This window comes from Astyanax mexicanus, chromosome 25 (assembly GCF_023375975.1).
Source record: "Astyanax mexicanus isolate ESR-SI-001 chromosome 25, AstMex3_surface, whole genome shotgun sequence".
Classification (NCBI taxonomy): Eukaryota; Metazoa; Chordata; class Actinopteri; order Characiformes; family Acestrorhamphidae; genus Astyanax; species Astyanax mexicanus.
The window spans coordinates 6155455-6170836 of record NC_064432.1 but is presented as its reverse complement, the minus strand read 5'-3'; the positions used below and the strand labels follow the sequence as shown (position 1 = coordinate 6170836).

The 15382-nt window shown below is 38.2% G+C and overlaps 1 protein-coding gene across 1 annotated transcript; it reads right to left on the bottom strand.

The window, feature by feature from the left end:
* Positions 1 to 891: 891 nt before the first annotated feature.
* On the bottom strand, positions 892 to 14045 carry stra6l (STRA6-like). The gene is made up of 18 exons (XM_022681709.2): positions 13887 to 14045; positions 12274 to 12331; positions 11660 to 11760; positions 10272 to 10402; positions 9022 to 9142; positions 8878 to 8923; positions 8614 to 8742; positions 7429 to 7502; positions 7232 to 7343; positions 6874 to 7030; positions 5238 to 5313; positions 5064 to 5145; positions 4920 to 4968; positions 3981 to 4098; positions 3767 to 3886; positions 3292 to 3455; positions 2686 to 2826; positions 892 to 2140 (listed from the first exon to the last, which is right to left on the bottom strand). Coding segments are annotated over exons 1-18 (1842 nt in total). The 5' UTR covers positions 13889 to 14045; the 3' UTR covers positions 892 to 1979.
* Between the last annotated feature and the right edge of the window lie 1337 nt (positions 14046 to 15382).

The following is a 15382-nucleotide window of genomic DNA, read 5'->3' as shown; positions in this document are numbered from 1 at the left end:
GTCTTATGCTAAATTTGAACATAGAAAATTGGGTAAGGCTTTATTTTTTATTTTTTCCATTTACTTTGATGAAGAAATTTATCAGTTTTTCACTAACATAATTATCTTAAAAATATCTATATATTTAGATTGATCAATTTTTGCGTCTTGTAATAAAAAACAGATGGTATAATTCAGTTTACTTTTGTTACAAGATGGAAAATCTGAAAATTAAGAGATTCTAATTGTGATGTGCAAAAATTACAAAAAAAAAAAATAGAAAATTAGAATAATGCATGAAAACCCATTTATTTTATACAATTTATAATTTATACGAGTTATATAATAAAGATGTTTTAGGTCAGTGTAATATTCAAGCAAAATTTAAAAATAGAAAATTTGGTAAAAAAAAAAAACTTAATCATTATTTTTTTACATTCAGTAGACTGGGTTTTCATCCAATTTTTCAATTCTATAGTTTTTAATTTCTTTGGAAAATGTCAAGAATTTCAAGAAAAATTAAAAGTTTTTCTATAATCATCTATCGATTTTCAGATTTGTCAATTTTTGTATCTTGTAACACAAATCTGATGCTATAATCCTTGCAAAATGCAAAAAAATTGAAAAATCAGAAAATATTTTTCTTGATTTTTCCTGAAAATCCGATTGTGAGGGGCAGAGATGAAACAACTAAAATTGGAAAAATAAAAAGTAAATCACCAGCAGATGATTAATCTTGACTTTGCATTTGCCTTTTTACTCTGAAAGTTTAGCACTGTCTCTGCTAAAAACTGAATCACAAACTGTCACTTTGCTATTGATTTTAACATTTTGTGTTTTCATTTTAACTGGCCGTAGAAACCTTTGACTAAGCCTAGACTTTAAGTCTATAACTCATTAAGACACAAAAAGTGGAGAAAATGTTTTTATTTACCAGTTAAACAGTGCTTTACTCACTCACTTACACACTCATTTACACACTCTATATATAAACACCCTGCTTAAAAAACATCTCAAGACCAGCTTCTGCTGGTAACTGGTTTCAGACAGTCTAAGTGGTCTTTGATTATCAGGTTGGTTGAAAAGCTGGTCATCCAGGCCAAACATAGTCTATACTGGTTAACCAGCTCTTGACCAGAATGGTGTACGCTGCATTTGATTTTGGCCCAGTTCCAGTAATCTCGCTGCAACAACACTTGTGTTTTAATTTTTTTGTTGTGGTAATGTAGCGTTACCAGCTAACCTTCCTGGAACTTCTTCAAAACGCTGCTAAACGTTCTTATAATGTTCTCTGTTAGCTGGGGTGATGCTAGTCGACAATCTTGGTCTTGCTTTTCACACTGGTAGACTAGCTAAGCGATGCTGGTTGTGCTGTTTCTTTCATTTGGTCCCAATTATTTTTTTTTGGTTTGTAGAACATTTTTTTAATGTTATCATTAACATTCTTGCAATGTTCAACCTGTCACATTTTCTGGATGTTCTAAAAATAATTTATTTAACATTTTAGAAACGTTTTAACGTTTTAGATGTTGCTAAACGTTCTTATAATGTTCTTATATAGGCTGCAATTCTTGGTCAAGCTGGATATCTAGCTTTGGTTCAGGTTGATTATAGACTATAGATTATAGATTATAGTGCTTGTAGACCAGCTAAACCATTAAACATACTCTATACTGGTCAAGAGCTGGACTGCTCTACCAGCTTAACCAGTTTGAACCAGCCAGGGTCCACTGCTGTCTAGACATTATTGATGGAAGTGGTCTGTACTCGGCACAGACGTAACAGGGAATACATAAGTACCTAAGAAGGTATAAGCGAAGGGTTTCTGATAAAGTGTCACTCTGTGTTTTGACTGGAACACCACCCCAAAATGATCTGGACAGCAGTAGAGGTTGCACATTGAACTCTATCCAGTAGATAGCGCTGATGGAAGCTGTAGACTGTATGGAGTCATTCGCCCAAAAACCCTAAAAATCCACCACAGCCTTTTCTCCCGATGGTCACGGGTTTTTGACCATAGAGGTCATGGCCCGGGCGATGGCCAGAGGGTCTTTAGGGGTGGAACTTCGCCGTTTCCTAAGCAGGATGAGTTTGGGGTTTTTCAGGAGGGTGTAGAATAGGAGCCAGCGCACACGGACTCTGCCCCCGGTTGGACCATTGTCTGGGGAAGACAAGAAATTATTCGCCATCTGTGAATACTACAGTGATTTTACCACAGTTACAAGGAATATTATCATACAGAGAACCACAGTTTATCACCACACCCCACCTCAGAACAAGCTCATCTCAAACAAGTCTAAAAAAAATATGAAGTTTCCCTTTTACAAGTGTTGGTACTCCTCGGTTAATGAAAGAAAAACCCACAACGATCACAGAAATAACTTGAATCTGACAAAAGTAATAATAAATAAAAATGCTAAAAAAAAAAAAAGAAACAAATGAAAAACAGACATTGCTTTTCAATCATGCTTCAACAGAATTATTTTAACTCATTAAACAGGCCTGGACAGAAATTATGGTATCCACAACTTAATATTTTGTTGCACAATCTTTTATGGCAATCACTGCAATCAAATGATTCCTGAAACTGTCAATGAGACTTCAGATCCTCTCAGCAGGTATTTAACTGAGGGGTAGCAACATTTTTGTCTGCGTCTGTAGCACAAAGCAAAGTGGACAGAACTGACGGTAAACAGTTGTTCTGACCTCTGCTGTTGAACTGTGAGTAAGGGTTGGCCGATGCCTGCCGTTCCAGAGTCCGACTGAGCAGCAGGTGGCAGAAACAGACCATAACTGGGTTGCTATGGTAATGATCGGCCATGATCATCCCTATCCACGTCCTATAGCCTGTAGATGCACAAGAAAAAAATTCACAAAGTTGGCACAAAAAAAGATTTTTACTTCAATCCAGTGTTGCATTAATTTTTCACCAAGATCTTGCAGCAGCATTGATGATGGTAGAGTCTCAAAAAGATCTAAATATTCTCAAATGGGTTAAGGTCTGGACTCTGTGGTGAACTATCTCATGCTCCCTGAACCACCTGTTAGTGCCAGCACCATCGGCAGACGGCTGCATTTAGCAGAACTACATGCATACAGACGATTACGACGACTGCTATAAACACAAGGGCAGTTTCGCCAAAGACAGCAGTGGTGTTGTGCTAGACAGTTAGTATTCATGTATTATATGAGGTATTCTGAGCGCACATTTGACACTGTAAATCAAGAAATATCAAATGTCCGCACAATTTCAGGAATATAAAAAAAAAATTTGAGACACTTTTGTCAGTTTTTAGCCAGCTTTGATTTTACCTGGATCCATGGACTCATAGCCCCGCTGCATTATGGTCCGGTCAATCCGAGGCACAAGCCAGGTACCCACAATGCAGCTGTTCAGCAAGCGTAGGATACAGTTGCTGAGCCCCATGATGACGTTGTAGAAGAAGAAGAAGTAGTTAAAGTTGTGAAAGGCCTTCCTAAAGAAGAGAGAAGCACGGTGTCTGTTAGATCAGTGGCTCAGTGATTAGTGTGTCATTTGATACCTGCTCTGTGGTGGTCTTTCTTGTGGGGTCCTGAACAGAAGGATGAAGAACTGAATGGTGAAAAGAGGGTAATGTATAAAGGATGCAGAGAAACAGATACAGAACTACAGCCTCTAATTATATAGAACTATTATTCTATACTGTATGATGAGTAGAGCTGATAAGATAGACAGTAACCAAGGAAACAAAGAGGTGTTCATAATATTCTGACTTGACTGTGTAGACTCTATGATAACAGTATTTACCTGTTATTGAGTGCGAGGGGCTTTTCTTTGTCCTCTGGTGAGAGTTTGTCCTGCAGGAAGAAGATCCGAACCAGCAGGACCTGCAGCACCACCAAGATGATCACTATGAAGATGGTTAATCTGAGGACAGTCACAGACACTAGGGATAAGCTCATACTGTCTTAATGAGTGTCATAAACTGGTCTAAACTCAGTCTTTACTGAGGCAGACTCACAGTATGATGGCAACGTGGGAGAACCAGGGTAGGAAGCCTTCTTTCTGAATGGGCAGAACCACCAGATACACAAACAGCAGCGCAAATATGAACTGGACAAAGTGGACGATCAGGTAACCTGCGGAGAGATGTTTCCCAGGCTGGAATTCACTGTGTTATCATTAAGTTGGTTTGGAAAAATCTGCTTACTGTTGTTCTTCAATAGCGTTTGTAGTAGAACCGCTTCCCACACGCAGAAATCAGATCACATGTGTCCCTAAACCTTTAAATTTGCTTTTTAGTTTATTAGCCAACAGAATCTGCATTCCCACAATTAGACAAAGTTTTTTGACTCCAATATTCAGCCAAAAATGTTTGGACACAGCTTTATTGGTCAATAGTATCAGCATCCCATCATTTAGCCAAATGATTTTGGACTCCAACACTTTGCTAAATATTTTTGGACTCCAATATTTAGCCAAAAATTGTGGACACAGCTCTATTGGCCAGTTGTTTTTGGATTCCAATGCTTAACCAAAAAAGTCAATAGTATTCCCAATATTTTTGAACTCAAATTTTACCCTAATGGTTTTAGACTGTAACATTTAGCCAAATGTTTTTGGACTCCAACGTTTAGCCAAATGATTTTGGACTCAAATATTTAGCAATATATTTTTGGATACCACAGTCAACAGTAATTGCATTCCACTATTTGGCCAAATATTTTTGATTTCAAGCTTTATCAGATGCTTTTTGGACTCCAACATTAAGCCAAATGTTTTTGAACTCCAACATGTAGCCAAAAATTGTGGACACAGCTCTATTGGCCAATAGTATTGGCATTCGATCATTTAGCTAAATGTTTTTTGGAATTCAACATGGTGGCGCTTGTAATCCTCAGATCTGATTCCTCTACTTAAGCTAGATCTGTAGGTATGATCTGTTGTCAGGTTCACTCACCCCACAGTGTGAAGGCTATCTGCCAGCCGGAGTAGCGAGTGATCGCAGCCTGGAGAGAAGAAGTGTGAAGTGGATATTACTGATTATAGATTAAGAAAAAAGAACTAATAAAATAACTAATAAAACATGTGTTAACACACTTACCACACTAACAGCTGAGCTGGGTTTGCGGTATTTTTCAGGCAAAAAGCTCCTTTCTCCTGCCCACAGCCTTTTTATATGCTTTCTTTATCAACACATTCAGTTAATCAATCAATAAAAAATATAATTTGTTAATCAAATAAAGTGTTATGAGTGAGGCAGAGCGAGTTGCTGTACCTGTAACACGCCAGCACATGGAAGGTGTAGGTAACAGACGTCAGCGAGGTGAACAGTGTCGTTGCAAACCAGGCCTCTGGGAAACACACACAGGCACACACACACACACACACACACACACACACACACACACACACAGATACAGATATCTGTAAACATTTAAATGCTCTAAAACTATCTGTAAAATATCATATAAAATAGAATACACTATATAGACAAAAGTATTGGAGCACCTGTCCATTTGTTATTTCTACTCAATTCAAGGCTTTTAAAAAGAGTTTATCCAGTAACTGTCTCTACTGTTTAGGCAGGGATTTCTACTAGATTTTGGAGCATTGCGTTGAGGTTTTAATTGCATTCAGTGACAAATGTAAGGTCAGAATGTTGAATTTTCACCGCTCATTTTATGGAGCACCATCATCCAGAGATCACAGTTCCACTGCTTCACTACTCATGTGGACTTCATGTTTGTTTTTAAGTAGAGGTAAGTACCAAGTAGAGTGAGACAGAGTAAGTAGAGTAAAATATGGCCTGGTAGACTGAAGTAAAGTGTGACAAGGTGAGGTAGAGTGAGGTAGAGTGAGGTACAGTAAGGTAGGAAACAGTTCCACTGCTTTACAGCTCAGTACAGCTTGGGGACGTGCTCCAAACAGTCCTATTCTATTGGTGATACTTGTGCAACTTATTATATTAGAAAGGATGTCCACAAACATTTGGATATGTACAGTAGTTTATGCAGACAGAAAGACAAACAGATACACAGACAGACAGACAGACAGATAGATAGATAGATAGATAGATAGATAGATAGATAGATAGATAGATAGATAGTAGGCGTGTCACGATTTCGATATTTTATCTATATCGATCGTAATTATGTCATGGTCTCCAGCCTTGAATCAAAAAGAGCTCAAAGAGCAGCCCTTTCTCCAGAGAATGTGAACATTCTCATCTTCTTAAAGAAAAACTTAAAAATATAAAAAATAACAGTTGTTTTGTCTAGCCTCAAATATTTTAATAGTTTTGGTACCTTAAGGAGCATCTTTCTCTCAGATAAAGTTAATAATATATCTTTATTAAAGAAAAATACTTGTCATTCTCAGGGACCGAAAAAGTCTTAAAGTCTTATTTTTCATGTTTAACTGTTATAGTAGGATAGAGTTCAGTTTGTTAAGGATCTAATTGTTCTATTATTTTGTACATGACTGTTCCTGTATTTTTGTATTATTTATTTTGTTATGTTGCACATTGCTGTTTTAATAGTGCACACTGCTGCTACCAAAAAAAGCCACTAGATGGCATTACATATATATCTTAATTAAATTACTTAAATTTGACCATTAGTGCCTAATGTGGTGTATTACAGATCACTTGTATCACTTTGCATCACTTATATCAAGCCCACCTTTTGAAATAAGATATTGTAAATTTGATGAATCAAACCAATGACTGACCATAGACTAATCTAAAACTGGCATAGGCCTCTCTGCTGTAAAAAAAAAGAAAATCGAGAATCAAATCGAATCGTGACCCTAAAATAAAACCGCAAATAAAATCGAATCGAGGATTTAGAGAGTCGTGACACCCCTAATAGATAGATAGATGAACTGATTGATTATGGATTGATTATTCTCACTCCATGCCACATGGCTGAACTCGTCCAGTAATGGCAGCAGGGTGAAGAACAGATTGTCCGTCTCGTTGATGGAATGCGCCAGCTCCTCCAGAGAGTCTGTTACAGACACCAGCATCGAGAAGATATAACCACTCACCCTGTAGTCCCCAAGAGTTACCTATACACACACACACACACACACACACACACACGCATACAAATTAGCTTGGTTCCTGACTTTAGCGGTGACCTCACAGAGGCTCCTGACTGAGCAGAGTGCTATTGATTCAGTCTTTTTGAACAAATCGCTTGGGTGAATGACCTAAAATGAAACACACACACACACACACACGGGTGCACACACAGGGGACACACTGACCATGTAGAGTCCGATAAGGGAGATCACGGCGGTGCCAATCATCCTATTAGGAAATTTGAAATAAGGATCCCATTCATAGACCCTTCTCTGGAACCAGGTCTTCTCCAGCAACCTGGAGGGGAATCCAAGAATCAGGTGTGTAAGTGTGTGTGTGTGTGTGTGTGTGTGTGTGTGTGTGTATATAACTGTGTGTGTACCGTCCAGTAGGTCGTCTCAGTAGAGTTTGTACATATCTGAACTGATGAGACTGAACAAAGTTCTCCTCTTCTACCTGTAGAACACACACACACACAAACACACACACACACACACACACACACACACACAGGAGTTACACGTTGACAAAATGTCATGATGTTCATATTAAAGATGTCCTTCTATTAAAATATACTTTTTCTTGTTCTTTGTGAAACACAACAAGTCCCTCTGAGTTGTATATGCATGTTATTTGTGCGAATAACACATAAAATCAAATCAAATCAAATTTATTTGTATAGCGCTTTTTACAACAGGTGTTGGCACAAAGCAGCTTTACAGAAACATGATTACAGAAGAATCAGGCAAAACATTAAACCTAGAAAATACAGAATACAGAACCCCCAGTGAGCGCGGAGGCAAGGAAAAACTCCCTCAGAGCTGCAGGAGGAGGAAGAAACCTTGGGAGGACCAAGACTCACATTTGAGGGGGGACCATCCTACCACTGGTCAAACGGCTTTTAAATTAAAATTTAAAAAGTCCATCCATATAGGTTTTATATATTCAGGAGTATAATAGCGCCACTAATGGCTTGGATGTAAACTGTAGTGGAGAGTAAGATGAACGGTGATCAGTGTTTTTATACTTATATATACCCAGAAATTCAGAGCTACGGAACAAATGGTTAGGATTTGTCCAGGGAAAACACCACCACAGAAGTGCAATTGTATCGATATACCAGTGTATTTTTAGAACAGTTCTGTTCTGTGTACACTAGTTAAAGGTGAAAATCCACCCGCGGCTATGCTGCGGCACAGCCAACAAAACCCTGGAGTGGATTTTTACTTTCTGGATCTGGACTACGTACTTCTGTGTGTAAGTAACTATAGGTTTACATAGGATCTCCGGTGGATTTTGCATTTTACAGTTATTCTAAGACTAGGTCAGTGGATGAACTGCACTTAGCAGGGCATTATTACACATGTTGTAAAGTAACATATGACATTGCAAAGACTGTTATTAGTGTAAAAATGTCTTTATTTTAAAATGAAGCTCACATGGCATTCTTTCATACTAGACACCACAGCTAAAATAAATGAAAAAGACGCTGAGATAACTATTCCAGGTGACTCTACCTCACAAAGACACAAATGTGTGTGTGTATATATGTTTATGTGTGTGAGACCTGTTCATTCTGTAGCTGTAAATGAATTCGGACATCCTTCGCCACCATATATATGAACCGCCCCATCAGAAATGCCAAACACAGGAAACACGGCCACTGCAGGATGATCTTCTCATATTCCCCTAGAACCTACACACATAAACACACACACACACACACACACACACATGCACACAGCATGATACCTGCACTTTGGTTTATGGTTCACATAAAAGGAAGTATGAGCTCCATTCAAACATAATAAAGACAGTGACGTTAACCTACCAAACCTCCAGGACAGGTGACAACATCCCATAATCTCACTATCAACCTAATAAACACACAAACACATGTTCACACATACAGTCACTACAGTTTTCGTCATTTGTGTGTGCCTGTGTGTGTGTGTGTGTAAGGAAAGGAGTTTACCAGGCCAGTGTGTACAGTATTCCTAGGACTCCTCCCAGCGCTCGATGGGTTGTTGACAGACAGACGAAGAAAGGCATGTAGGCCATGCCCACCTCCAGAGCCCCCAGCAGATACAGGAATGCTGAACAACACACACACACCCCACAAACACACAAACACACACACACAAACAGAGATATAACATTTAAAAAAATACTGTCAGCCAATGTGTGTGCAGTCAAGGCACGGAATATGCAGTATCTAACAAAAGTAAGTAGAACAGGGCTGTTAAATGTGGTGTTCTGGGTACAATTCTATCATTCTGGCCACTGGATATTCAGCATGGCAACTCATGGCAAAGAACTCTCTGAGGATGTGACAAATACAAAAAGTATGCTTTCCACAAAGATGATCTAGGGCAGGGGTGTCCAAACTTTTTTTGTTGGGGGCCAGAAGGAGAAATATATTTGAAGTCACGGGCCAAAGACTGTAATAAAACAAATAATGAAATATACCACTTTAAATAATACATTTTCCTGATTACTTTCAATTACACACCATTTTACTTGACTTACTATCTTTATCTTTGACAGTGTTGTGTAAACTAAGATTTTTCAAATTGATGTTTCATTTCATGATGTCTCTTAATATTAAACTCCTTAATTACGGCAACTTTTAGACTATTTTGCCCTTTTTCTGCGCTACAACTGAACACCCTCTCCGCTTTTAGACTCCTTGGCCCATTTTTCTGCGCTAGAAATGTGCACTCTCTCCGCTTTTAGACTCTTTGCCGCGTTTCTGACACCTAGCGTTCAAACTTTGAATCTCACATTATAAAAACCTGATTAACAACGAGCCAACGTTCATTCTATTTCTAAAGTACCTCGCGAGCCGCTCCAAAAAAGGAAACGGGCCGCAAATGGCCCGCGGGCCAGAGTTTGGACACCCCTGATCTAGGCCTATAAGAAGTTTGCTAATACCCCAAAAATGAACTACAGCACAATAATGGCCAAGGTCATACACACATACAGGATATAGAACTGAATCATAACACGTAACATAACAAGTTAACATTGGTGACAGTCCGGACCTTGGACTGACGAAATTTTCTCTAACTGGGCTGTACTGAATTCTAATTAAATACCCCTGCTCTAGACATTTCTCTACCACAGAGCTGATGGAGCAGGTGGACTTCCCGGGATCCTGTGTAAAATTAGGGAAGGATCATGTAACATTAACAAATATCTGAGGTCATGGTGTTTATCTGGTACCTTTGGCCCAGGCCGGAACTGAAAACGGTGTGTAGGACTCGGTGAAGAGTTGGAGCACGCTGGGAGTCACGGCACCGAACGCAACACCATAGGACCAGCGGTTACTCATACTGCCGATAAAATCCAAAGGCCTGACAAAGCAAACAGATTAGAAATGAACACAGAGAAGCTGTGAAAGTTATACTTTTACTTTGAGTTTATTACTGTATACATGAGTTTATCAAAGGTGTGAAAACTATTCACATTCATTACTCAGGAAGAAGTATAGATACTAGGGTTTAAAATCAACTCAATCTTTTTACTTAAGTAAAAGTGGTTTCAATACTACTTAAAGTGTAAAAGTAAATGTAGCATAAGGAAAAAAATGCAAAAGCTTAGGCAATGACACTTCCCAATATACAGCTCTGGAAAAAAAAGAGAGCACTTAAAAACGATGAGTTTCTTTGATTTTACCAACCTGAAAACCTCTGGAATATAATCAAGAGGAAGATGGATGATTAAAAGCCATCAAACCAAACTGAACTGCTTAAATTTTTAAACCAGGAGTGTAAAGCATAAAGTTATCCAAAAGCAGTGTGTAAGACTGGTGGAGGAAAGAACATGATGCCAAGATGCATGATTAAAACTGTGATTAAAAACCAACCGGGGTTATTCCACCAAATATTGATTTCTGAACTCCTAAAACTTTATGAATATAAATATGAACTTATGCATTATATGAGGTCTGAAAGCTCTGCATATTTTTTTGTTATTTCAGCCATTTCTCATTTTTGCCAAATAAATGCTCTAAATGACAATATTTTTATTTGGAATTTGAAAGAAATGTTTTCTGTAGTTTATAGAATAAAACAACAATGTTCATTTTACTCAAACATAAACCTATAAATAGCAAAATCAGAGAAACTGATTCAGAAACTGAAGTTCTCTCTTAATTTTTTTCCAGAGCTGTATATGCAATGCATAATAGTACAATAGGGTGACGTGTGCAGGTGTGATGGATCACAGTATAAACCAATTGGGGGTCGGAATAGTATATGTTTATATATATATCTCTACATCCAATCACAATCAGATTCACTCTATCCGGATGGAGAGATTGATCTGGATAGGTTTTTTTTTTTTGAACGAGGAGAAGCCAGAATAAAAAGAAGCTGAAATGAAATAGGCTATTTTTAAAATGTAAGGAGTAGAGAGTTCAGATAATTAATATATTCTTCAACACACACCATACCAAAAGTGAAGCATGGTGGTGGTAGAATCATAATGTGGGCAGATGTGCAGACGAAATACATATTTTAAACTCTAAAGGCCAGTGTATACTGAGTCACTGGTACGCATGCAATGTGTGTGTGTGTGTGTGTGTGTGTGTGTGTGTGTGTGTGACTCACACAACAAATCCGAATCGCCCTCTGAGGTAGGGGAACCGTTCCTCAAAGGGCTGTGTCTTCTCTCTGTGTTGAACGAATGACAGTATCGCTATGATGCACACCTGAGAGAGAGAGGAAACAAAAAAACACACACAAATTAGTCTTAGAATCTCTGGAATCTCTGGATTTGGATTTGTATCTGTCTTAAATATGTCTTGGGTGCGTTTACACTTGTGTTTTTACGTGGCTTGGCCTAATCAAGATACAATCCAGATCATCAAGATGCTTAAAGTGACCAAGGTCTAAGTGTACTGGGTTAAAAAATGTCCACACGAGACAATTTAAATGGTCAATTTCACGCTAATCCGTTCATAAACAAACAAACACCATCGCAACAGTGAAGCATGGTGGTGGTAGAATCATACTGTGGGCAGGCTGTTCCTTAGTGATGCTTGGGTTTCCTTTTAAAAACTAAAGGGTGCATAGATGGTGTGAAATATATATTTTATACATTTTTAATATACTAGAAAAACAGATTTCAGGATGAATCTGATCATTCAACAGGTCAGTGTTCACAAAAAAACAAGAAATTGAATGTTCTATAATAGACACATTAAATTCAGTTTAAAACTTACAGATGGAACAAGAGAGATGTGGAGGAACAGGTCCAGAGGAACTCCACAGTTGCCTTCCCTATTAAAGAGGAAGATACAGGAAAGATTTAATAAATATATAACTGATATGTTATGTGTGGATCCTTCACTATCTAATGACCTACTGACTCTTATCTTAAAGTCTTAACAGTAATGGCCTGGTTTCTACTTACGATATCTACACAGGACTGTATGAACATGAAAACATCCCAAGATCTTAAATATATTTAATCATCTGCTCATCTGCTAATCTATTAACCACCTTTATTGATCATTTTTTTTACTCCGGTATCTCTGAGTAATTTCAGGTCGATTCAGGTCATGGGCTTAACTTGCCGTCTCCTTTATTGCTCAGATCATAATGTTTACACTATGTGCACACATAAATCACGTGGTTTACGTTATCTCCCCTCATTGTGAGAACAAACCATACCTATTCCTATTTAAACACATAGATGAACTACTTACTTTACAGTCATTCCAAACCTATTTGGTACTTAATAGTACCTGGAATTCAACCAAAAAGATTTATTTCCACACCAAGATTAGGCCCAAGCTTAGAGTAAAGGTCTTTAAAAAGTGGTTCGGCATTAGATGCTGCAATTTTACAATAACCACATAATCCAACACACTTAGTATTCAGGCTCAACCAAAAATGACTGGAGGACTGCAAGATGATTTTACAAAAAAAAATCATTTTTACAAAAGTTGGATCGGTTCAAAAAGCCTAAAGCATAAACATACTATATAGCTCATAATCTTACCTCAGATTTTTTGGTTTTAGCTCAAAAAATTGATCTGTTGAGAAGTTTTTTTTTTTTTTTGAAGTTTAATCAAAGGTTTGCGGACATATTTTAATGTATTTCCTATGGGATTGTTTTGGCCACAATATTATATAACTATACACTCAGTTTAACCACGTTACAAACAAGGTACTGAAACAAACCAGGGCAGTATTTGATTAAAATGGTCTCTTTGGCTATGTTCACATTACCAGTCTGAAATGACTCAAATCTGATTTTTTTGCTCAGTGTGGTTCAGATCTTAGTTATTCATGCCTGTGTGAACATGCCAAATCTGAGTTTTTCTAATCAGATTTGAGTCACTTTCATAAAAAAAAACAGCAAAAGCAAACCCCCTGGCCATTTTTTTCACCTCCTCGACCTGAGCATGAACTTCAGACCAGCTGTTTGCTGTTTCTCCACTCCAGCAAAAGATGCTCCACATATGAGCTGCTAACGCATCCATTTTCCTTTATAAAGCTACGAATCGTCTCTCAAATATGAGTTATTTTATTGTTGGTGGAGGAAGGCGACCTCGAATTTGAGCAATGTGGCTTGTAATGTGAACGTAGCCTACGTAGACACAAGAAGGTCATGGGAATTCCACCCAGGGAAAATTCCTTTCACCCAGGTAGGGACTTAAACCCAAGACCCCCAGCACTGAGAGGCATACCTGCTAACCATCAGGCCACCAGGCTGCCCATCCATGTCCAGAAACCAATTTTAAGTAACTAAACACTCAGTTTCATCCAGTTACAAGCATGCTACTGATAACCTACTGCTGCTGTTCATAGTAAAACAGAAGTTACTCACATTGCTGCCGGAGTGCTGATGTAAACTATTCCCTTCAGCTCTGAAGTTTAAAGTGACGCCTCAAACCGCTTAATCCAAAGAGCTCCGGTTTCACTTCACTTATCTCAACATCAGTGTCAAAACTCTAATCACATGATCAAAAGACTTTTGACCTCAGTCTCCCACAGTAATGTAAACTCTCTCTCTTTATCTAAGTTAATGTGTGTGTTTGTGTATAGGGGGGGTATTTTAAACACTGATAAGAACTGTTTGCTGGTACTGCAGCAGCACTAGTTTCCTGTTGCTGTCTGTAAATCATTGCACACACACACACACACACACACACACACACACACACACACACACACACACATCACTATTTATTGACTGCAATTACACACCACTATAAACTGCATTGGGATACAGCAAGAACTGACTTCCCCATTTCCTATACCAGCAGCACCCCCTGCTGAATCATGCAGTAGCTCATAGGGAGTTCATACCCAATCAGAATTCTCATGTGTGTCTCACATGGGTGGAACCTGGGCAGGGTTGGCATCTGTTGGAATAGGGCATGGTGGGCTCTGAGTGGGTTTTTACATGTGTTGTAACTGGAACCCAGTTGGGATTACCATATTTAACCCCTTCTGGTCTCATCGCTGAACCAGATGATGCGCACCTCTGACAAACCTGTGGACAAAACTTTCTACCCTACCAGGCTACCCATACTTATACATTTGAAAATACTCACCATTTGACTGTCAAGCAATTAACGAGAACATTTTCCATTATATTTCATCCAAAATAATGCATTAAAAGTAAGATTTAGCAAACATTTCGCCTCTGATTGGCTAACAGCACTGTTAGAAACAGTTAAAAATGTTTTAAAATAAAGACATTTTTACACTAAAAACAGTCTTCGCAATGTCGTATGTTACTTTACAACATGTGTAATAATGCCCTGCTAAATTACCTAGTCTCTGTAAAACTGCAAATACACCGGAGATCCTATGTAAACGTAGTATCTTACACACAGAGGTGGGCAGTCCAGGTTGAAAAAGTAAAATTCTGCCCCGGAGTGGATTTTTTTTAAACACACACCTACCTATCTAAACTGTACTTTGCTGGTGGTGTTCCATAGACAAATCCTAAGCTTTCCTTAGCTCTGAATTACTGCGCAAATTATATTACACTGATGTGTTATTTGCACAAATAACACAGGAACGAGCGGCCATGCTGGCCAGCGCTGTTAGCTCCTATCTGACAAGACTTACCTGGCTGAGTGGTTTCAGCGCTGCCTGTGGGCAGTCACGAGGCAAGGTGGGCGAGGCCATGAATACTAATTCACGGCTGATCGACTCGAATTTCTGAATATTTTCTTTTACAAAATGATAAAAAATTATAAAAAAAGGAAAAAATAGCTAGCTAGCTACTGAGATAAACTACCAGAATTTTAGTTTAAGCTTGTTATGTAGAAAATTGCCATAAAACACTGAAAATACACATTAAATTGTTGT